Below are 25,096 nucleotides of genomic sequence, written 5' to 3'. Positions count from 1 at the left end.
GCGGCAGCCCTTTTATCTGCAGCTGGGAGACCATGTTTCTGCGTAGCCAGTTGTTCATTTCAGCAGGAGGAAAGGAATAGTTTTCTTTCTGGAGTGAAAAAATACCTCTGCTGTGCACGTATGTACTGTGCATTTATCCAGGGTGTATACCACACCTTTTAAAACTGCCAGCAACCCTCAATATTGTAAAATACTTCTGAGTTTATTTTACCGTTAAAGAAATAGAACCCTTTGGGTCTTACTAAATAAACCTGGAAAGGAACAGGCAGTATTAGCAATTACTTTTACCATCTTTCATGTTCCTGTCAGTGATAGCTATGACGCTTGTTGGTTTGCCTTTAAATGCAGGCTTTCTTAGAGGAAAAAATTAAGAGTGGAATTCATCTTGCAAAATTTAATTTATCCAGAAGTTCAGCCTACTCTAGCTTAATTATCCCAGCTCCTACTACAGTCCAGAGAGACAGATGAGTGGCTCTGAAGACTCATGCTAAAGTGAGCGTCTCAGTAAGCAGGAGGTGCCGCTTCTTCCTTAAGTGGGGACTAAGCCGCCAGATCAGACTTGACTCCTGTTTGATGAATCCCACCCACGTGCCTTCCCAGTTCTTATCTCACAGAGAGGTTGCTGTGAAATCTGTTTGATAAGAGCCTACTGGGGCAATACTTGCAGTTCATCATTTGCTACAAGTCTGTAGTTGTAGCACAGATATATTTAGAAGGAGCCATGATTAAAATCTCTTGCCAGCTCCAATCCGAGGAACACACGTGGGGAAAATAATCTTAAGATTCACATCTCTTGTATTTGCTTATTCCACCCTGGCTGCAAACAGACCAAATCCCTTCTGCAGGGGCTTTCAGCCTACAGCAGGTTTCCTCGCAGCACGGTGCTTTGCTCTCCATCAGGCAGGCTGGAGCACAAGGCTTCTCGGCATGGAGCATAGGACCTCGGACCACGAGAGTTTTCTGAGCTTGATACACTGGCAAAAGGAGCCTGTGCTGAGGAGGAAAAGGGTGATGGCAGAGAAAACGGAAGAATTCGGTTACTTTTTATAGATAAGACTCTTCAGCTTAGTGAAGACATAGAGGCATGATAGAGGTCTGTGAAACACTTAGAGATGGCAAATAAGGAGTGAATACACTGTATTTCTTACACTAGAAGGCTCATGGTTTGGCTGTTGTACTGAAGAGATTTAAAACCAGCGGAGGGAAATACTTTTCCCTAGAAAATGTAACTAAATGTGGGGCTCATGGCAAGAGCCCAGCAGTGTAGCTCAGCTCAAAAAGGGTCTGACCAGTCCATGGAAGCTGGTGCCCAGCAGTGGCTCTTAAACATAGGGCTTGGCCAGGAAACCTTATAGTGGGTGGATTTTGAGGGGTAAGACCACTCCTCGTCCTGCTGTTCGTGCCTTTCCTAAGTACGCAGCATCGCCTCGTCTCAGGGGCTGCACGCGTGCCTCTAACTCCAGACTGTGTAGCTTTGGTGTGACCCAGTACAGCTTCCTATGTAAGTATTCAGAGTATCCAGAAGAGACACGTTTCTCTGGCTTGTTACACCGTATTGGATTATAGGCATCAATCAAAATAAGGTTTTGAGAGATGTACAGGGAGCAGGGTTGAAATTTGATGGAGGCCCAAGTTTGAGGAAATGATGTGAAAAATCTAGCGTACGTGCAGCTCGTCTTTCAGTCTCATACACAGAGCCACAGTCACATACAACTTTTGAATATTTCCAGCCATGCGTGTGCAAGGGGCCGTTTGCCTGCATGCACCACTGGAGGCTCTTTGACCTTGTAGTTGTGCACACAAACCTTGGCACACCTTAATAGCTGACTTCTGCGCAATCATTTCAACCTTTGGAGCACAGCCGCACGCGCAGCACACATGCACTTCCACATGTGCAGCCCAGAGCAGCCGCCGGGCCGCCCTTGCCCGGAGCACCCCTCCTCCTGCCCCACGTGTTGCACTGCAGCAAGCTTCCTAACATGGAAATTTCAAGCCGAAACAATAGAGGAGCTACCCAGGCAAATGGCTTGGATGTCAGCTGCATTACATTTCGTGGCATTTAATATCCCGGGGTCTGCGAGGGTGTTGTGTGGTGCCTGGAATCACTTTCCGAGCAGGTGCGTGCCACTTGCTCCTGCTCCCTCCTTGCTATTTTTCCACCAGGCAGAACGGAATAGCGCAGCAGGCTCGGGTGCTCCAGCGTGCGGATGCTGGCTCCAGTTAACGCTGCAGCAGATGCACAGGCTTTGTTTATACGCCCTGCCAGTCATACAATTTAGTTGCCTTTATCCCCCATCCCCAAGTGACTCTTGTATTGGCAAAGTTATATGAATGTGAATTCAGGGATGTCCTAAGGTTTGCACAGATCTGCTGCCGAGGGACAGCAGGAAGGTAATGCTGAGCTCATCAGGATCATCAAAGTCTAAAGTGGTTTCTTCACTAGCCATGTTTTGGAGAGAGCTGTTGCTGGGGCTGGGGAGGGTCCCGGTGGCTGTCCTTGTGACACAGGCGTGTTGCTGTCACCTTGGGTGGCTTTCATTGTGTGCCCAGTAGTTGTATGGTGCTCACAAGGAGGACAAAGCAGAGTATCCATCTTCTCGCTGCTCCTTGAGTGAGGGTCATCTTTTCCCTCTGGGGAACTTTCTGGCCAGGGAATGTTCTCCACTCCCTTATTTCAATAGCTGGATCCAGTCCTGCTTGCCTTAGAGAAAAGCAAACTATCTGGGCAAATCATAGAAACAGGGGAGGGGAATACGCAGAATAAAAAAATAGGTGCAAATAATTTCGTGTCTCTGACTGCCATTCAAAACACTGTCAAATGGGCACAAAGCATGTATTCTAAAGTATGAAAGTGTTATCCAAGACCTGGCAGAAAAAGCATGCTTTATTTCTTAGGAGTGACTGGAAGTGCTTCCTCCCTGGGCCTCTCACTAGCAGAGCCATATTCCAAAACAGTTTTTCACACAACAGCAACTTTCTTTTACAGGAAAAAATTTGTGTTTTGTCAAAAAGTTGTCCTTTTTTTTCCCCCTAACAAAAGGAACGAGCTGTCTGCTGTATATCCCAGTCTAAACCCAGTTTAAGGTAGGCCACCTTTTGCTCTTACCCAAAGCCAGCTAAGGTAGAGGTTAGGTCAAATCCTATATAGCTACCTGCTTTCACTGTTGTTCGTGGTGTGTCTGTTCTATCAACTAATCTCATCTCAGGAGACTTCAAAGGCATTTGCATCTGTGCCTTGAGTAGTTAATTAAGCTGAAGAAGATAGAAATTAGTAAAGGAATTATCAGGTGAAGAACTTGCTAAAGGGGAGGCAGCAATACATTGTGTTGAAAGAAGAGCTCCTGGGCTGGAGGGAGGTCCTGGTTGTGGTTCTCAAAGACATGCCTAGAGCCCAGCCTGGGTAACAGCCCCATTAAAGACCAGCACAAATGATAAGAAATGTGTTCATGAGATTATCGATGACACAGTGCTGGGAAAAGTTGTCGCTGTTGAAGAGGATAGTGGATAACCATGACAACCAAAATAATAGAAATAGGGTGACATTAGTATTCCAGAGTGAGGCATACAGCTGGGGACTAATTGGCTGGAAATAGCGAAGGGGAGAGTTGGGACATACCGGTTGGTGGCAGAAAGTCTGTGGAATGCTAATGTGATGCATTCCTAAAAAAGGTTAGTGCAGCCATTGCAGTATTCACAGTGTTATTTCCAGTGAAGAAAATGAAATGTTCCTTGAGGTCTTTCTGACCACCCACAGTTAATAAAAGTTAATGCCAACCAGAGGAGCTGAACAGAAGAGTCAGTGGAATGATCAGGGGACTGGAGAATCTGTCAGGTGTGAAGAGGGGGAAGTACCTTCGCTGTGTAGCAAGGCAGCGTGGATGCTGAGAAAATATGGGACTTTGCGTATAAATGTCTCAGAGAGTGAACACCAGGAAACAAAAAATTATTGAAACTAGGGGATCATATTGGCAAAGACCTAGTGGATAAAGAATGAACTTAGACCAGAATTAAGAAAAGGAGCCCACCCATCTGAGGAGATGTTCTGGACCAGCCTTCCAGTGGGAGCAGGGAGGGGAAAACTTGTAACTGCTCTCATGCTGGGCACTGAGTGGGTTTAAGAGAGTACTAAATCGGATGATTACGTGGCAGGGCTGGCACTTGTCTCCTTGACCCACAGCATCTCTTCAGTCCTGTGCTCCTACACTGTTCTCAGCCCCCCTCCAGGACACGGTGTGCAGAGGAGAAATCAGATAAAGGTATTTGACTCCCCATTAAATGCAAAGTGGCTCTTTGGAAAGAATCCTAAAAGTTTGGGAGTCATACTACCTAAAAGCATCATAATTCTTGCATCCTGGCACATCTGTTCACACTGTTAGTTCATCCTTTGGTTTCTAGGTAGAAGCTAATTTTATCTCTTATTTGTTTGGGGGTTTTTGCAATCTGAGACTTGGTTTCTCATGATGCCTCTCAGGTTGCAGCCACCAAACAGGGGCGACGTGTAACGTGGGACAGACATCTCCACACAAGAGCAGCTGTTTCACACGAGGGTGAAACTGTGAGGTGAGAGGTATCTCCCAAGGAAAATGCCATCAGGATTGCTACGTGCAGGGCTATTTGCATGTGGAGCCTAAGCCACTTGGTCTCACCATGGTCGTTTCCTTTGGCAGCACCCAGCTAAGGTACAAATCAGAGCATATCACCGCTGGTGTATTGGTATCGGCTCTTCAGCACAGGCATGGGTAGTACTTAAATTAATAATAAGTCATAACAATTTTATAAATAAAATATCACTGTACTTGCTGAAGTTAATAAAATAGACGTGAATGCATTAGATTTGGATTTTAATGGATTAAATCTGTTGCAGAATTATTGTCTTCTAGTGGTTTGACTGCAAGGACAGCATTAAAACCAACTGGAGAAGCAAATTGGTATTGGGATGTGCAGCAGCGTATTAAATGGGAACTCAGCCTAAGAAAACGCTGTGCCTCAGACTGACGGGGCTGGCCCCGAGAGGGAGCTCTGCTCTAGTAGATGTCCCCATGCTGTTTCTTTCCCTGCTTTTACTGCTGTGCAGGACACCACAGAGTTAGCGTATTTTTCTCTCCTGTTCTTAGTCCAGTCTTGTCGAAACACAATCGCAGTGCTATTGGTGAGCATGTTTCACTTGGCCTCCCTTCAGAGCCACAGAGATGCTCCATGGCTCTGCGTGAATTCCACCACAGGCTCATGTGCTTGCTCAAACTTGACAAATTATGATATGGTATTTGATACTTCTTCCTCCTTGCATGTTTGCCCGCATCTCTGGCTGTCCTGGCAGTTTATGGCCTGCTCAGCAAGGCTCTTGGACCACAAGCCTGGCTTGCCATGCAAAGCTGTCCAGCCTGCAGGAGAGTTTTCATCTCACCCCAGTGCTGAAAAACTTTTGTAGCATTTGTACAAGAACACTTCTGTAGGTGTAGAGCACTGCTGCACTACACGGTTGCAGTATAAGTCATTAGGAGTTCCTGCTGGGACTACTCAAGGCTCTTTGGAAGCATAAGCAAAACTGAATTTTGCTGTCCCAGGGTGGAGCAGTTTGCTCATGTATTAAGAACACAAGAGGTAGGGGAGAGGTTGGAGCTGGAACATGGAGGCACGGCAGAGCCCTGGGTGCTGCTTCTGCTGCTCCAAGGGAAAAGCAAAGGGCTGGAGGTATCACCTACCATGGGCTTCCTTCTTCCTGGAGCCCGGTACCCTGATGCCTTTCCCCTCCTCTTATGTCTGACTTCTAGATGCAGGTAGAGGTGATTGCCCAGAGTCTTCACCAAATCAAATCATCCAATGCTAAACCTGCCTTTAGGAACAGATTTCTTATTAAAATCTGATTTTGGAATTAATGGCATCATCTCAGCAGTGTCTTTTCCTCCCTCATGTCCTCTGATCTGGTACTGCTTTTTTTCCAGTTGTGCTTAAGACTTTTTATACAGCAGTTTTCTGCTTAAGGCTTTAATAATATTCAGATCGAAAGTAATTCACTCCCCTTTCTCCAATTCTCATATTTCTTCTAGTATGCCTCTAAAATTTGATGGCTTTTGAAGAAAGAGATCTGCTACATGCCCGCCCAAAGAGCGTTTGGATGCTCTTCCTTCAGTGACCTCTTCATTCCCCCCTGCATCCACTCCCACTCCATCATTATATTAGTTGAAGAAACCTCAGTGTGTTCCAGATGTTGAGTGATCAAATGGTATCAAAGAGCTTGGATAAAGTACTTGGTTTGGGGGGGGGGGGGGGAGGGGAGGTGAGGAAAGGGAAACTCAAAACTTTCCATCTTCAGAGAGAAACTGCTGGTCCCTGCCTTGCTGTTCACAGCTTCCCAATTTGAATCCAGAGTTGTGAAAATGTGGAAACTGTGAAAATATGAGCTGCGAACACTGGGAAGCTGTGAAGCAGGGGAATGGGTGGGGATTTACAATCTCTCGTGAAAGCAGAGGTTATGGATTCTGGTTGAAAACTTAATTCTCTGATAAGTAACTTTTTGTCACTACAACAGCAAGAGAAACAGCGGCCAAGGTTGTAGAATTGTCTCAGTTGTAAAAAACTTTCATTTTATTGCTCATAACTTTCTGGAATTTTTTTGTATTTGAGGCAGAAGTTTTTCAGACCTGGCCTCTGTCAAAAGGCAAATTTCATTCGAGCAAATCCGGTTCTCTTGTTTCTGAGCCTGGAAGTGAGAGGCAGTAATAAAAAACCCAGACTCTCATTTTATTTTTTTTCTTTTGAGTACTGTTGCAGCACCGCTGTGAAAGGTGATACGTCATGTAGGAGCAGCCTTGACTGAGGAGCTGTGCCTTTCATTGGCCCAGGGAAAATTGAGTTTGATTTGACTGAATTTCTGGTGTTAGAAATTCACCTGCAGCAGGGAGCCTGCAGCAGCGAGCAAGGACTCGCCTGTTCAGTGGCTCTTTGAGAAAAGTTTGGGAAAGAGGGGAAGCCCAGTCATGGATTTAGCAGGTGACTCTGGCTAGTACACCTCCATTGTGAAATTTCTGAGGCTGGCAGAAGCTGAGAACATGCATGATTTTCCAGCATGGGTCCAGAAAATACATAACTGCTTTCTTGTGACTCAGAGTGGAAACAAAAGCATCATTTCCAAGGGAAGCTGGCCCTGTGCAGAGCCACCTCAGGTGTTGGTCTGCATGCTCCTGGGGATGGGAGTGCTGCAGTGACTCCTGGAGCAAGTGAGGTCTTTAGAGCTCCAGCAGTGTTTCCTCATGAGCCTTTTCCCTCAATCCCTGGTGTTCCCAAGACTAACGAAGCCCCATGCTGTGGTGCATGCGTGCAGACGTAGGTTGAGCCTGCTGCTGCCATCCTGGAGAACATGGTGTTAGCAGAGCTCAGGGACCTTGGGAAAGTGTCCAGGATGTGACCTGGATGGAGCTGCCTCCATTTGCTCAAGCCCTGCCTGAGCTAATCACCCTAATTGTCCTTTGGGAGCCTGGGCAGACCCTGCAGTGGTGGACCAAGTGAGAGTTAATAAATCCAAAATGGACCCACTGGCGGTTTATTTTTAACTTCTTATAGAAATAGTGCGACAGGTGTATTAGAAGCTTCTTTCTAACCACCTGGGTTACCTAAGGGCCCCTCGCCCACCGTGGCTACCAATAACAGGGTGCTTCCCCTGGAATAAATAATTGCTTCTCCCCAAAATCAAGAAGGACAGATGTCTGAACTATGGTTCAGCAAGTTGTTTTATCCCGAGGCCCTGCACACCTTTAATCTATGACAGGTCTAAAAACATTAAAAGGTTGGATATTAGGAGGCAGGGAGTGTTGAGGAGAAGTTGCTGTCTTAGCTGGAGATACCCGTGCTAAGTGTACAAGCGGTGCAGGCTGAGATCACGAGGACCAGGGCAGTTAGCACAAGCTTCTGTGCATCCCTCTTGACAAACCCCACTTCTTAGTTCCTTCTAATGCTGCAAAATGGGCATTTAAATTCTCTGCCAGGTCGGCTATTCATCACAAACACATTGAAGCTTAATTGCTAATTAATTTTCCCTAGATAATGTAGATGTTTTTTTTTTTTTCAGTGTGTGAAATCTAAAAGAACTTTCTGAGAACCAGCCACAAACGAGTTGACTGTAATTGGTGTTCTCTCACTTAGGTGAGACGTAACAGTTCATCAACTCTTAATTAGCTTGGACTTTTTCGAGAGCAGTTTCCAATTTTTTGACAGAAAGATATACATCTTGTTTCTCCTGTAGCGATACAAAGAAAGTCATTTTACCTTGAATTGACAAATCGGGCTGAGTTTGTTGGTGTTTTCTTCCTCCTGATGGTGAGCGTCAAGCTGCATGTTGTACCTGGATTGCTGAGCAATTTATTCAGTTAGTATCTCTTGTCACAGAGAAAAGAGCACTGATTATACAAGACAGAGAGTTTGAGCTCAGTTTAATTAAATTGTGAATGGGTAACCAGCAGCGCTTGGAGTGATGCATTAAGATACGGAGCAGATTTTCGATATCAGCATCAGAGAAAATTCGTATTTTGTGTCTGTTGTAGGTGAATGCCATTTCTGTTCCTTGTACAGGTAGGAAGGCTGTGGCAACAGAAAACGTGAAGCCGCCTCAGATTAGTCAGACCCGAAAAAGGGTCCTGCCAGGACAAATTGTCTGCCTGGCAGTTGTCTGCTTGGCTTGGGAGCCCAGGAGTGAGCCCCTTCAGGAGATGCTGCAGGGGAAGGTGACTGCGCAACAGGAAGTGGTGACGTTGCAGCAGGATCAGCCCCAAGTCAGCTCACTGCAGCGCCCGACCGGGCGGGCTGGGAATCATGGTTACCAGGATGGGTGCTATGTATGTGCCAGTAACACTTGCCAAGTTTTAATTACATATTGTAGGATTATTCAGTGTAGATGAGGCCTTCTGGCAAAAGGAAAGCTCTCACCTGTGTTAGCGCACATGGGGATAATTTTGTCACAAGAAAAAATGTCCATGTGCTGCCCGCTGCCTTTGGGACTCGTGATGGCTGATCTGTTTGAGTGGGGGGAAGATTCAGACTCAGGTGAGCCCCATGGGCAGGGATGAGAGGCCCCAGGCTTTGCAGAAAGCTTGTCCTGCCCTGGCAGAGAGCTCCCCTCTGGAAGCTGGGCAGGGAACGGGAGTTGGGATGTGGGTGGTGGGGCCACGGGGAGAGAGCAGGGGTCGAATCACCCTTTGTCTTGAGATTCAGGAGGAGAGGCTTTGACAAGCTCTGTTAGCATGTACTGCATGTGTTTCTTCTTACTAAACCGCAGCCCTTTAGCAAAGCGCTTTTTAATGGGATCAGCTTTTGGTTTGGGTTTTTTTTTTTTTTTTCATATTAGGAACCTGCCATTAGAAGGTAATTTTATAGGTGGCTTAGGTGCCTCTAACAGCCCGCTGGCAACACACTTATGCTGGTGTCTGCAGGAAGAAGTCAGCTTTTAGTAGGGAAGATGGACAAGCACATGCGGATCAGTCATTTGAGAGATGGAGGAATCCCAGTACAAACGTTTGGGGATACAAACTGCCAACCAGGTCAGGTTGAATAAGAATAAATCTCTTCCAAAGGTACGCTTGAAAACCACAGGTTTCATTCAACATTTTAGATAACACATTTTTATTCTCTGCATAAGTGATTAAGCCAAACTTCTGCTAAGACCTAGTTTGCTCACAACCTTTTAAAAGCACTCAAATCAAATTTTAAACTAAGCAGTACATGATTGTGGCTGGAGGAGGCCAGGCTATTAATGCTCGGTATCGGTTTGTTAAAATACTACAAGGAGTTTCAGTATTAGCAGCCTGTGGTGCAGATGCAGAGCGTGTTTCCACTTGCTCAATCCACTTGTTAAGTTTTAATTTCATTCAAATCTGAGAAGCCAATGAGAGATTATTAATGTAGGAAAGCTTGTATGGCCCTTCCACTCTGTGAATATAAACAAGACCCATAGAAATGAGCTTTACTAGTTCTAAAATTTTAGAGAAGTTTAATTGTAGTCAGTGCCGTTTCCTCAAAAAATACTTTGTTTAATAAAGCTTTGTACAGGCAATATGCATTTTTCAGAAGCGTTTCTTTCTTTTGTTATATACCTAGCGCAGTGATGTCAATTTATATACCTAAAAACATGCTGTTTGATTTTAATTGAATAACAGTTTCCCTCCAACTAGAGCTTATCGTACATCACCAAAAAATAATAGTAATTTAGATTTAAAGAATAGTATAATCAGGTTTGCTTCAAAAAGTCCCTAAAAAGTACAAATGTAATTGAAATGAAAATGATTATTTAAATCATTTTTCCTCTCACTGACTTAAACGATGATTAAAGTTGCTCATGTAAATCAATAAATTGAATCAGGCTGGTCCTGCTATGAGTTCCCCACTGTGCAGTCTCGGAGAGCCTGCAGGTAGCTGGCAGCCGAGAGGATGTTGGTAAGGGAGGAGTTGAATCTGGCATCTTTACCCTGCCGTATGTGGCAAGAGAGTCACATTTCTGTCACTTCTACAGCCACTGAACCTAGGCTGTAAAACCATTTAGCTGTTTATACCTAAACAAAAGCAGGGTGCAAATCCAACTGAGCAAATGGGATGAGAACCTCAAACACGATAATCTCGGCCTCAGTTCAAAAACACTTGAGCACAACCCTGTCTTTAAATACATACTAAGACGTGCCTGTTCCTGTCGTAGCACCTGGGACTCTGGCACACGTCGAGAGGTTGTGCCTCAGAGCCAGGGTGGCTGCGATGACTAGGGCTGATGTGGGCATCTCTGCGAAGGGTTGGCGCCGTGGCTGGTGGCCACCTGCCTGAGGTGGATCTCACCAGGGCTTTGGAAATAATGCATGAGAAAGTAAGCATTGAGGCAGGAAAGAAAGGTGGCTCAAACAAGTTGCACTGATTTCTTCGAAGGGAACTTCAAGTTGTGCAGTGGATTGTGGTGGTTTTGGGTTGGTGGGGATGGCAGCTAGGCAGGGTAGGGCCACGTTCTCTTCAAGTAAACGTGCTGCCCCAAAGAAAGGCTCGTGCCTGCACGGACTTTGTCTTTGACAGCTGTGCTTTGTGCTTCAGACATGTATATTGTACTGGAGTCCTGCTGACTTCCCCAAATTATCAGTGCCTCAGCCAAGAATGGCAACCTTCTGAGGAAAAAGGAAATGGGGGGACAAGTTCTGCTTTAAAATTGAAGAAGTTGCAGTCGTCTTCAGAAGATCCCTCGCTTTTGTGTGATGGTAAGAGCAGGTGATGCTGGAGGAATTCCAGCATTTGACAGGATGAAATGGAAGACTTCACGTTACCTTTTAGATGAAATCTTTATCTTAGTTCATTCCGGTGTGGATGCTAATATTGATAGACTAGTCTGACTCTAACAGCAGTCATTACAGGATAGACCTCCATGGCCTGAGCAGCATCTGGGCATCCTTGTATGTTTACAGCATTTTCTAGTGATGTTTAACAAGTGTCAACTTCTGTGCCAGAAGAGGCTGGTTCTTGATTTGGGGTTAAGTGTCTCATCAGTTGTTGGATGACGATTTTGGCAAGTTATGCTGTGCGTGAGCGACGCCAGTTGATGTGTTCTGTAAAGAAAACCTGTGAGTAGCACTATGCCACCTTACACACTCAGAGAAGAGCCTCAATTTCCGTTCCAGGTGAGGCTGCCAGAAGAGACGGAGAGGCCCAGACCATGGTGCACTGGCACTGGGGGGTTCCTCCTTCGATCTTCTCAGCTAAGGCTCAAGACTGAAAGTGTGGGTAAGGTTGGGTGGAGGATAAGCTCTGTTAGGGCCATTCTCTTTTCTCAGGACATTTGGTTACGCTACCAAACAGCACAGCCCGTTGGATTCCTGCTTGTCCGACTGATGCATCACCATCTTCTTTTTCTTCTTTTTCAGGTTATTTCCAGGATTTATTGAACAAGTCAGAAAAGGCCCTTTATGATGCTTTTCCAAGTATGTACGGAGAATTGTACACTCAAAACATGAAGGTCTTCAAGGACTTGTACAGCGAGCTACGCCGCTATTACCGGGGCTCCAACATCAACTTGGAAGAGGCCCTCAATGAGTTCTGGACACGCTTGCTGGAGCGGCTCTTCAAGCTGATGAATCCCCAGTACCATATCACAGATGAGTACCTGGACTGCATGGTGAAACACGCAGAGCAGCACAAACCCTTCGGGGAAGTTCCCAGGGACCTGAAGGTGAAGGCAACCCGAGCCTTCATTGCGGCACGCTCCTACGCGCAGGGCTTTCTTGTGGGCAGCGACGTGGTCAAAAAAGTGTCTCAGGTATGTTGGGGTTCTTTCTTCTCTGTCCTCAGACTGACAGGAGCTGGGCAACTACTGCTGTTGGGGAGGGGGGGGGTTATTTCCCCTGATGTTTTCATTACAAAGCAAGCAGGTATTTTTCAGTTTTATAAAACAAACTGCTTGAGGGTCACCCATCAGCGGAAGGGAGCAGCAAGCCTGGACTTCTACAGGCACTGATAGCGCAGAAGCAAGGTATAACTCACCACAAATCAGTCTTTACCTCATCTTAACCTATGCAGCAGAATGCCAAGGAGATGTCAGTCGCCCAGACTGTAAAGCTGTTCTGTTGCTGCCTAGATTCCTTGCGCTTCCCTGGCAGGGAAATGGCATGCCTCTAAATCATGCTGCCTATTTTTCCTCCTTGATGGCGATATGATGTAGGGTGTGCAGAGCTGACTTGCCACGAGTGTGCTGGGAAAACGCGCGGAGAGATGCATTTCAGCGGTCGGTGATGGGATTGCTATGTCTGTTTATGTAGCCGTGTATATTTGTACAGTGTCTGCGTGCAGAGAGGGAGAGTTTGTAAAGTGCATTGGGATCTTCAGGGATGAAAGGTGCTATATAAATGTAAATTAACATGACTGAATCCAGGGTTTCAGGAGGAAGGAAATTGTCTGTATTCTTTACTGCAGAAGCAACCTTTCAGAGCCAGAAGAAGGTGATGGTCCTGAAACAAGATATTCAGGCTGTTCACACAGGTAGCGAGGAGAAAATTCGTACTAAAAAAAATGACTTGCATACTGCATGTGGAGATGGCAATCAGCAGGTATGAGAATCAGGGCATGATTAAACTGTGAGCGTAAAAATACGGAATCACAATTCATTTCCTTGGAAGGTAATGCATGGTAATGCGTAGCAGAGGGCAGTACTATTTGATGCAGCAAATCCAGATTTTGATCTCAGGAAGAAACATTAATGTGGTAACAGTGACAAATGCTTTAATTTATCAGTGTGGGACTATAAAACTGTTCAGCTACCCAAAAGCCTTTGTACATCTCATTAACATCACACTGTCCTGACACTTAACAGGTAAGAGGAGAATGGTGTAATTTCAGGGGGACCAAAGTAAAATATTTTTCATAAATCCTCCGAATGGCAGAGATTTCTAACTCAATGTGTGTGATTCTGCCGGTGGGTGGGTTTGGTGAGTAAAGGAGGCTGGCAGAGCAACTGCAGTCGTGGTATCAGCAGAAGGAAAGGACCTGAGATACCAACATGCAGCGTATTTTTCCCCCACCTTCCTGTAGGCTTCTGACCCATTGGATTTTGATTCTGGTCCCCCCTTTCGGAATTCTCCTCCTTTTCTTGGCATCGCTTATCAAACAGGGCGTGGGGTATGCAGCTAGTCACAGATCCTCCTCTTCCTCCCCACAACCCATTCCTCCAGGATGGAGGTTCTTCCAGGAGGGTCCCAACCGTTCCTCTCTCTCACAAGAGCCCTGCCTGGGTTTGCGGTTAACCCAGCATCTTGCTGTTGGAGCACAATCTGCACGAACTGAGTCAGGAAACCTCAGCAAAGCCTCCCTGAGAGCTGATTTTATAACGAAGGCCAAAACTGACCCATTTTCCCTGTCTTCAGGAATGGGTTTAGTACTTTAGGCAAGAGAACACTGAGATGGGAAATCCATTTTATGGATGCCCTGGTAGTCCTCAGCTGGGTCTAAAATAAATGGCCTGGTTTACCCACTTTCCTTTACCAGACGTGAGTTTACACAAGTGCCAAATGGATGTGAAGTGCTGAATGCGATCCAGAACTGGCGCTTTGGTTTTAGTCGTTTTTCATGTTGCTTTATACTTGCGACGTTAGGAGAAAGGATATAAGACTTTTTTTAAGATCAGAGACTGGGATTTGACTTTCCTGTCAGCTGGTAGCAGCAGTCTTTAAAAATAACTCTCTGAGCTGAAATTTCTTGGGGAGCAGCAGTGAGCGTTTTGGTCAGGAAGTCTGGGGAAAGCCCATGGAAATGGACACATAGAAATAAATTACTTAGCTTTGCCGTTCTGAAATACTAGATTACTTTGAGTTTGTTTGTTTGCAAATCCCAAAAAAAGCTACTGATTTCTATCACAACCCTCCCGGTTTCATCTGCTTGCACACTTCCAGTTCAGTGTTTGTCACCTGTAGTCTATCGCTGTTTCAGGTCCTTGTGCAGCGTCTGCGTTGCTGGGCATCCTAGAGAAAGGCTGGTGCTGTTTGCCAAATTTTCTGGCTTGCTTAAAATGGGGAAGAGCCTGTTCTGACTGAGCTAGCTACAGGTGGGGATTTCATGAGATTTCTTTAATCCCTGCTGCCTCTCCACTGTGCCCAACGGACACTTCTTCCCCAGCCTCCGGCTCCTCTTTGGGCAGCCCTTGGCTGGTGGGTACGCAGGGATAGGAATGGGAGCAGTGTCCTGGGAGCAGCTCTGCATCCTGCTGGGGATAAATAGTTTGAAGGCAGCCGGGGAGAAAATGGCAAAACCATTTTTCATCTTTACTGCCGTCCCAGCTTTTAAGGCAAAGTCACCCTGACAGACTGCAGGCTCTGACACCAAGATCTAAAGCTTTTAATGCCACAGTTCCTGCCATCAACCTGGCCCCATGCTGACAGCGGCGGAAGCGCTGCCATCTGCACAGCGGCTGTGGGAGGGGGCCGGGGGGGGGCCTGGGGCACGTGTGTGGCTGCTGTGGCTCTTCACAGCCAGGGATGGATGTGCAGGTTGGCTCCCTGCCCTGGTACAGGGTTAGGGGTTATTGATGTCCCACGTGTGGGTGGAGGTGTTGGGGCAGCATCTCTGTGTTCACAGTCAGGTTGGGTGTTTCTGTAGCTATTCTTTCAGCACAAATTGCAGGTTTTCCCTTAAGTTGCACAATGCCAAATGCATTTTTCATCATCCATGTGAAGTAGTGGCTAGGAAACAGCAGCAGCCACAAAATCCCTAGTGAAAGGCACACGGAGAAGGGGCTCCCCCAGTGATGCACACCTCCTGCTCTGTGCCAGGGCAAGAGAGAAGAAATATCCCGGTTTTGTTTAGGGTCCTTTTCTTTGGTTGTGAGATTGGACAGCTGCCCAAAAATAGCATTTGCTCCAACTCCAGGCTTCGTGTGACCAGGTGAAGGTCTTGTGCTGGGACACTTGCTGCCTGCCAGCTGCTGCTCAGGGGCTCCACACTTAGTCTGAGGGACTGCCATGTTCAGCAACGAGAGCGAGAACACGCTCTTGTGAAATACGTGGTATAGGTGAATTGAAATACTCGGGTGGAGGAAGCAAAACTGAGAAGGTAAAAATGGCAAGGGCTGAGAGATAACCCCTTATAAAACAAAAGCAAAAATCCTCAGAGAGGTACAACACGATAAACAGGAATATCCTGGCTGGTTTTGTTCTTTATTACTCACGTTACGGTACTGCTCAGGCATCTAAGCCTTAGTTAGGACTATTGCAGAGGGTGCTGTGGGGACAGGTAGCAGAGGTGATCCTGCTGCACCAAGGCACCCAAAAAGGGCAGTGAGGCTGCACGCGGGTCCTTGCTGGCCTCCTGCATCTCAGTGCCGTGTCTGTGCTGCACTGATGGACAGGGAGGAGACCTGCCCCACACGCATCCAAAGATGTCCAGAGTCCTCAAATTCCCCTTGGAGACCTGGACAATCTGCGAGAGCACAGAAGAAGTAAAGAAATAATGTTCCGTTTCCAAAGGCGGGAAGAGGAGGTGTTTCAAAATGAATTTCGCTCATCGGTCAGAAAGTGAGTTATTAGGATGATCTTCCCTTTGCTGGATCTTTGTTGCTGCTTGCTCCTGAATTTTAAGTTTCCCCATAGTAATGGGGATTGATGTGAAGCAACACCAGCTACGTAAGCAAGAAACACTTACTTAATCAATTTTAATAGTTGTTTGCATTTCCTCTTCTCAGTAGGTGTTCTTAAGGCTGATTCTCACTTGAGTTTGAAACAAAATACAATGATTTTCTTTACTAATTATGAGCTTTTTCACTAAATGCTGTATTTCATTTTACCAATGAAGTTCGTCTGTATGTAAGTACATTTTTATTTAAGCAATACTGTGTCTCACAATACATTTCAGCCTTATTTTTTAAACTTTTATGTTAGTATAAGGTTAATGGCAGTTTTCCTATTTACCATATAAGTAATTTTTAAACATATGGTGGGTCAAGCTGCATTTGGATGGTAACCGAATTCCAATTAAAAAGGCCCAAAAATAGAATTTTTATAAGTTTTTTTAACAGTTAAATGAATGTGCTGGATACATATGGAAAATAATGTTTATCTAAACATGCTTTACATTTCAAACAAGTCAATAATATAACAAAGTCATAGAATCACAGAATGCTTTGGGTTGGAAGGGACCTCAAAGACCATCTAACCAAGTTCCAGACTTCCAACCCCCTGCCATGGGCAGGGACACCCTCCACTAGCCCAGGTTGCCCAAAGCCCCATCCAACCTGGCCTTGAACACTGCCAGGGATGGGGCATCCACAGCTTCTCTGGGCAACCTGTGCCAGTGCCTCACCACCCTCATAGAGAAGAAAAGACAGTATGGTCATTCCTGGTCCACATGTCCTTTAAGACAGTAGCCATGTCTCATACCCCACTGTTTTCCATAGCTTGGAAGGACGTAGTTGACTCCTGTCTTTCAGCTTTCAGTTGTTTTCTGGGTGAACTAGGCATAAAATTGATCTGACTGAATAAAGTGAAGTGAAGAATATAATCTCTTTTCACACACTTATGAAACCACTATGCTAAAACAGCTCGAGTGCAATGAATTCCTGTCCCATGTGCTCGGTGACACATCTCCATCCTTTCAGTGGCTTATCTTTATTCAAAGCATCAGCAAGTACATACAACCGTAAACAACATTTTATTTCATTTAAAGATTTCACTTTTGTAATAAAATTAAATATTTATGTAAATGATCGTGAAAAGACAATATTAGCATTTGTAAATAGATGTTATAAGAATGTTATTCCATGGCATTGGCGAGCGGCAATATCCTCACATCACCACATTTATTTCCTTATCACTGGCTGTTATCCCACCTCTCGCTTTGGAGCTGTTCAGGTTTTTTGCACCAGAGATGTGTGTTCTTGTGTTATGACAATGACTCGACAGCAGGATGCCATTGTGCAGAGACTAGCTTCGCCCCAAGGAGCCATAAGGTGCCACAGTAAATTCTCCCTCCATCTGGGAGAAGCTCTCATCTGGGACCTGCTCCCACCAAGGGAGGTAGCATTTTCCATCAGGGAGATCATCTCTTTGCTCACGTGGGATTTAATAAGCCTCCCGTGTTCAGACTGCAGTCTGTACCTATAGACAGCTCTGCAGTCCTTGGTGTAAGACATCCAGGAGTTCAGCCTCAGGTCTGGCCTCTCCTTTAAAAAAATGAAGGTAGGTAGTGCGAGACAGAGCCCTGCAGGATGGGATGCAGGCAGTGAGGAGCAGCAGGTCCCACGGGTGCTGGTGTCACCACAGGGATGGGAGTGGAATGCAGCTCACCACAGCCGGGTACAAAAACAACTGCAGGAGCTCAATGGTTTTCTTTTTTTTCCCTTCTGTCATTGCAAATCATTGATAGACCTTTCTGAAGATGAGCTGGTCAGTGCCTGTGCTCAAAGTTCCAGCTGCTCCAGACCCAGCAGCAATTCACAGGGTGGAAAATGCCACAGTCACCCCTTGCAGGGCTGGCTGTGTTCGGGAGGTGGAGGTCTGAAGTCCCAGGGGCTGAGAAGCCTGTGGCACTTCGTACACCTCTGCCTGTGAACACCACCCTAAACTACAGGCTGAAATAAGCTCTGGCACTGTCAGGGACTAGTTTCTGCAGCAGCTCCTGCACTTGCTCCCTCCTGCTTGTGCACAGCCTCTGGCACAGCTGCCAAGACCAGCCCCACCATGGGGCCTGCAGGTTCAGAGGGTTTCCAGCACCGCTGCGTGTAAAGCTAGTGAGGGAGTTTTGCAATAAAGTTGAAATTTGTTTGGACAGATTCAAATTGAGCTGGATGGGGAGTATGCAGTGTTGAACACATCCTTATGTATTTCAGATATTACTTTCCAGTATTTCTATCCAGTATTATGTTTAAATCACAACCTTTCAGGGATAAAAACCCATAGGTGTTCTGAATATAATAGAAATAATGCAGTCAAGCAGATATATGTCTCCCATATTTACCTGGTGGTTAAAAGTCAATTGAATCTAGTTTTCAAAGGATTCAAAAGTGTACCAGCTGGAAATAACTGCATCAGATGAACAGAGCAGGGAGTGCGTTGAATAGGCAGGTGGTGGCTTGCCGTATTTTCCTCCAGAGGGAGAGGAGTATGACAGCAGTCTCTATCCACATGAATCTTTCTCATTTTAATATCTGAAGGCAGTTAGGCACTAGACAAGAATCCGAAGGCGCAGCTCCTACAGGTTAGCTGTGGGTCCTGCCCTCGGGTCTGGTGTCCCTTGCAGGCTGTGCTGCCTTTTGGAGTCATGGTCATTGCTGGCTGCAGAGGGAGCCGCGACCGACTCCGCTCTATATTTCGCTGCCTCAGTTTGGTTGGATTACCCTAGCCTTTTTTTTTTTTTTTACATTTCTTTTTCTGAGTGTGCAAAATGGCCGTTTGGCTGCTGGGCTGGTGGGGACGGACCCGGGCAGTCTGTCTGGCCGCGGGCTTGCCACCAGCTCTGGTTTGCTGGAGCACGAAGGGCATGGATTTGGCATCAGCCTCCATCCTCTGTGTCCCTTGCCCTGTGCCGAGCGGAATGCAGAGAGGTGAAAGCAGGAGGGTCACCAAACTGCAGGGTTGTCTGTCCTCTACCCCTGCCACCGGCCCCCAGCACGCTGTGCCTGCGCCCCGCCTGCCTTCTGATCCCTGACGGAGGGTTTGGAAACATGCTTCACGTATCTTGAATGATGGGCTTGGTGAGGCTTAAAACTCACTGTGCTCCAAGGACTTGTGGCTCTGCATTTGTGGAAGGAAGATGCAAAATAATGACTGAAGTGATTATACAATTCATTAGACTTTGAAAGAATCATATTTCTGTCAGCCCTGCAGCTGTTTCTTTTAGAGTTTTATTCTGAAAGATTGGAAAGCTTGGTTCATTTAACACACGTCAAGGTGCTAATTACATCAGGGCTGGCATAAACATGCACAAGGCAGCTGCTGACCATGTGGCGGAGAGAGCGAGGTCTGCTCCCCGCACCCACTCCCCCGTGCCGGCAGAGAGCTGGGAGCACCTGCAGCTCACACTCCTTTCACCGGGGAAGTTGGGCGCTTGTGGCCCAGTGCACAGAGCAGCCGTGGCCGTGATTTCCAGCTTGCGCACGTGGAGGTGGAAAGAACAGCATAGCCTCGCTTTTTTTGGTTGTAGTATTTGAGGGCCTTTCCGTGGGGAGACTGTAAAAATGAAATGTTTCCCAACGTGAAATTGCCATGTTGCAGATAGCCCCGATCACGGAGCCGGCCAGCTCCCCAGTGCGACACAAACCTGTCCTCCCAGTGCTGATCTTGTTATAAAAGAGAGGGCAAGGTTGGCTTTCTGAGCCTGTTCCTGGGCTGCCGTTCGTCCCACGGGCAGCTCGGCAGCGCTCCTCACCCTGGCCTGGCAGCACCCGCTCTCTGCTCGGCCTTTTTTTGTAGCCGCTGTTCTTCGTACTGACAACTTTATCCCAACTGTACAATTCCAGCTGAGGGATTTGGGGTGACTGGAGTGGCTCTGAACACCTGCCTGACGTCATTGGGTTTAACTGGTGCTTCTGGAGCATTCAGGCAGTAAGTCCTTCTACCTGGCAAAATATACCTGAGAATTAGCGCAGGCACATTTTGACATATATCGCACGTGTCTGGGGGTATTTTGTGTTCGCCCCAACTATCCCCGCATCACACCAAAACCACAGCCAGGTGCTACAGGTCCCCGTGCCCACCTTGGGTCTGCACTGCTCCTTGGAGGCCAGAGCCAGGAAGGGACCAGGAGAGCAGCCGCGCTGCAGGGACGTGGTCCAGCTCGGTGAACGCCAACACCACACCGCAGAGAGCTCCCTGCGGGACAAACTTGTACTCCCCTGGGCAACAGTTTTTGAGGGGACAGAGCCCACAGAATGACACCTCCACCAGTAGTGTTAGGGACTAGCTCAGTCCCCTCCCTCCATGAGCCCACCTGCCTGCATCCCCGTGACAAGCCAGGGGGGCTGCCAGCACTTCCAGCAGCCTGTATTTTTCACCCAGGCCTCTTTCTCCATCCCCAGATCTCTCCCCTCTACCTAAGCCTGGTTCCCCTGGGAAGTAAGGCACAGATGGCTCACAGCAGCCTGGGGGTGAACGTGCAAGGGGAAGGGGGGGGGTAGGAAAAATACCAGTAAGAGCTCAGCTTATTTTATTGGTGTTAAATGCCTTTCAGATGTACTTAAAGGCCCCTGAAGGCCAAGGAGTCCCATCATATTGCAGCTAGGCTGCAGGTTCTCATTTGCTTTTAAGCCGGGCTTCAAAAGGAGAAAGGATTTAGGGTTGGGGGTTTTTTTTCTTTTTTTTTTTTTTCTTTTCCTTGTTTGAAGCCAGCACTTCAAAAGCAGCATCTGCAGCTTGACTGCAGGTTCTGGGTGCCAAAGGAGCTGGCCACCTCCCGATGGGCACAGGAGGGGCCCTGCCACCGGCTGCAGGAGGAGCAGAGCTGGGCTCACCCCTCGCGCTTGGCCGGAGCCAGGCGTGCCGTGCCTGAGAGCCAGCGGCACAGCCCGACCGCACGCCATGCTGCTGCGATAGCAGCTTGATACTGCCACTGTTAAAAGTATTTTCCAGATGCCTGTGGCTTCCTAAAGCTCAACCTTTCTACAATGCTCAGGAAGCTGGGAGGGAGAGGGAGGATCGTTGCTCCATCAAACAGATCCTTTAACTCCAGTACATGACGTACGGAGCTTGTCCCAGCACTGGTGCCTCTGTGGTCACTGCTCCCCAGGGCCTTCCTCTCCGCATCCCACGCTTCATTCTTTGGTCTTTCCAGCCACCTTTTCAGGAAATAATTGGCTTGGATAAAGAAATGTTATTTGGAGTGAGAAGGGTGTAGCAGCTTTTATCTAAGAGCTTGTGAAAACTCAGTAACATGAGACTCATCATCACTTCCGTGGTCCTTTCTGTGCTCTGATATTATTCAGGGTGTTTCGGAGGCTCTTGAATATTTTCCAAGCAGTAGGCATTAGAGTCATGGCAGAAAACACCTCTCTTCTTTGCACCTCTCTGTTCTTCTGTGTGACCTGCCAAATGAGGTCTCAGTTCAGAAGGGTAAAAAACCTCCCACTGCTGTAGATTCAGAGAGGTCCAGGGTCAGGCCAGAAGGAATTGCACCCCTCTTTTGCAAAGTCACCCCTTGGGACTTGCACCAAACCTTACGCTGAGAAGAGACTAAAGCCCTGGCCATCCCAAGAGCTGTCTGCACTCAGGTGTCTGTAGTCCCTCGAGCGTCTGTGCAGGGGTGTCTCGTCTCGCCTGTTGGAGCTGAGTGCTTTCCCCTTCTACAAATAGTTTTGCCTCCGTATGTCTTCACTTCAGAAAGTTTGTACCAGTTCTGAAGTTATGTTTTAGGCAATATGAAGGATAACAGCTCTCCTCAAATGTGTCTCAGTGCAGGGAGACAGGGTAGGTGACTGCTTGTTATCCCTGAGCCTCCTGTGCTTCTGTGATTCTCTGCTTGGAAAGCATATTAATCAAATACATGGCAGGAGCCCTTTTTTTTTGTTAGAAGCCATTCATACTGAATGTTTTCTAAATTGGCTGGGGGTGGCAAGGAACCCAGCTAGCAACTAATCCCCCAGCCCATCCTCTCAGCAAACTGCTTGCGAAAGTCATTAATTTTACTGTAATTGATTTAAACATTGCTCAGGTGGAGGAAAAACCAGGGAAACAAATGCAACTCGGAATGCTGAGAATTGTGTGTTCTCAGTTTTCTGTCATATTATCTCCACGCGTGCCTGTTCTGTGCTGACTGCTGTGCAAAAAGCTGGTGCCGAATAGTCACACGGTGAGCCCCAGCTCGGCAGTCGCGCTGGGCGGCTGTGCCATGAGCTGTGCAAACCTGAGAGCAAGCTCCAGCTCCATCCGACACATGATACAAGAGTGTCTGCAAAGATCTTTTGCTCTGGCAAAGCGCTTGCCTCCAGCAATTCACATCTGGTCAGGTGGCTCCATCAACAAAGCATGGACACATCAGGCTTTGGAAAGTAGCCATGGAAAAGTACGGAGCTCGGCTTTTGCTACCAGCCGCAGTCGCGGGATAATACCTGATGACAACCTCCTTGAAATGTCAGCGCTTATGGTGGAACGGTGCTTTTTATGAGTCAGCCACCTGTTCCCGTTGCATTACCTCATTGCTACTCGAATCAACTACTGTATCCCCAGCTGTAAAGTAGTTTTAATTAAAATGATTTATTGTTCAATACTGATTTGTCCCCTATTTTGGGTGTATCTTAGAAGATAATACTTTATCACTCGATCACTGGGCTTACACTTTAAGGGACTGTACCCACTGATGTCACTGGGATCAGAATAGAGCATGTGGATTTTGACTGAGCAATGACATAGGAACAATGTATTTTTAAGCTGGGCTTAGCTTTGTTCTGTATATTTATTTATACCTCTGACAACTGAATGAGGAGTGCCCTGGCTTCAAGCCATGCCTCTGAGTAATAATTTTTTTTCAGATCCTTGAGAAATGGCTTCTCCAATGTATTGTGCCTGTTCTCTTGACATCTTAATGCAGTTTCTAGGTCACTGAGCTAAGAAAAGACTATAGGTGCCACTAAAGTTAAAGGAGAACCATGTCTCCTTAAAGGAGAATCAGCCACAGGCTGGGCCAGGTTGATGGTACTTAGAGAAATCAATTATTGTCATGTACTGTCTTCATGCTGTGCCAGATCACTTCAAGATGAAGGAATTATGTTAGCTTTCACTCCGTCGGCAGGAGTTTGCATGCTTCTGCTTTCAGGCCACCTGTGATGAATAGAGGACGTTGCTTATTGATCTATCAGTTATTGCAAATCTGCGCTGGGCAGCCAGAGGGACTCTCCATCAGGTCTTAGCTGGCATCCATGAGGCGTTTGGCAGGGGGGTAGGTCATAATGCTTCAGGTTCTTAAAAAGGCTGAATGTGAAAGCAGAAGCACAGGGAAGTGAAGATGTCTCAGTGTGCAGGTGGAGGTCAGTCTTGACTTTGCCAGCCTGGAGAAGCTGCTTCACTCTCACTGTGGGGGTGTTTATCTGGAACGAGGTGCCACGGAGGGTGCGTGGTCCCACGGCTCCAGCCTGAGGAGCTCTTCTCCCCAGTGCCGCTGCTGGAGCTGGCTGTGCCCCGGAGGTGAGCAGGCAGGAGAGCTGCAGTGCTCTCCTGATTGTGTTGCTGTATCCGTACGGGGTGGGAATCTCAGCCCCTCCTAACTGGGGCTGGGATTCCCCTGTGTGGATACAGCATGCCTGAGAAAACTCTGGAAGTTTACTTCAGCAAAGTAATCCTCAAGGACTGAGAGACGTTCAAAGGGTTCCATTCCCTAACGTGCTGCAAGTCCCCCAAAGGGATGGTGCAGGATCAGGGCTGGGAGGGGCTCTGGGAGCCCCAAGCCCTCACTCTCCTTTGCCCTGTATGGAGCAGAAGTCCGCAGGCTGGGTGGAACAATGAGGAACTGAGCTCTGGCCAAGGAAAACATGCAGAAAATAACTCTGAAATTCCTCTTCCTATTCTCTCATCCCTCTGTTCTCAGTTCACCTCTGCAGCCTGCCTGTGAAAAAGGAGCGCTGCTGCCAACAGGAGAGGTTTGAGTCATTCTTTGAGGAAAGGGAGTGGAGCCTCTTCCACCTGCAAAAATTAATACCTACCCTTTCTGCCAAGAGACTAAGTTGAACACTTGGCACCTGCCAGATTCAGTGAAGCAATAGCTGGTGGTGGATGTGTCACCTGCTCGTCTTCAGAGGAGAGGCTTTGGGGCAGAGGAGCAGGGGTGAGGGGTGCCACCTCACCTGGATGCTGCAGACTCCCCGCTCCTGGGGCAGTGTGGCACTCCACTGTCCTCTGGGAGACAAAGCCACCCTGCGAGAGTGACGGGCTAGCGGTACACACACAGCTTCTCTCTGACACCCAGAAATGATCCTTGCTGAGGTGCAAAAGCAGCTGGTTTTCCCCCCAGACCCTCAGGAGCTGACCCTGAGCCTCGGGCGCCATTGTCACCCAGTGCTCTGCCTACGCCCGCTGCCCCAAGGCAGGTGACAACAGCCTGCAAGAGCTGCATGGGCAGGAGGTGACCGCTCTGTGAGCACCGGCACGGACGCAGGCGGTGTAGCTGGGGACGGGCGGTTCTGGCTGGCTGACAGCCGTGGAGAGGTCAGAGGGAGGTGGGTTGCAGGACGGCAGGCAGCTGCCTGCACCACGAGGAGTCTTGGCAGCTGCCCGCGCTCACCGGTCCTGCCAGAGGCCAGATGGAGTAGCTGGGCACCGAGGAGCCGGCTCCCGCTGCTGCTCCCTTTCTGCAGCTCTGCGCGGTGGCAGGGCACGGGCGGCCCTGCGTGATTACTCTCTGGTGGGCAATGGAGTGCTGTGCTCAGGGTGTCCTCTCTGTTTTGTTGGAAAAAGACATGCACAAAAATAAACGCAGAGACCAGGATAAATTCTGCAAACAGAAATACTTGTGAAATCTCCACTGCGGCTGGCACAAGCGTCCTTTAAATACAGGCTCGCTGTGGTCACCTGGGTAGCTCCAGTACAGTTGCTGGGTTTACACCGTACTTTAAAGCTAAGTGTGTTGGAGATGCTTTTCTGAGCCAAGATCTGTCACTTGCCTCTCTCCGTGTCCCCCA

At 47.6% G+C, this 25,096-nt stretch overlaps 1 protein-coding gene across 5 annotated transcripts in view; it reads left to right on the top strand.

The window, feature by feature from the left end:
- GPC1 (glypican 1) overlaps positions 1-25,096 on the top strand; it is a 300,538-nt gene that overhangs the window by 257,726 nt on the left and 17,716 nt on the right. For all 5 annotated transcript variants that reach the window (XM_054836048.1, XM_054836047.1, XM_054836049.1 and 2 more), the window contains one exon: positions 11,880-12,271. In XM_054836048.1, the coding sequence (XP_054692023.1) occupies positions 11,880-12,271 (392 nt within the window). The remainder of the gene's footprint in view (positions 1-11,879; positions 12,272-25,096) is intronic.

This window comes from Grus americana, chromosome 9, assembly GCF_028858705.1.
Source record: "Grus americana isolate bGruAme1 chromosome 9, bGruAme1.mat, whole genome shotgun sequence".
Taxonomy (NCBI): Eukaryota; Metazoa; Chordata; class Aves; order Gruiformes; family Gruidae; genus Grus; species Grus americana.
Note: the sequence above shows the minus strand (reverse complement) of the source record. Positions and strands in the feature narration are given on the sequence as shown.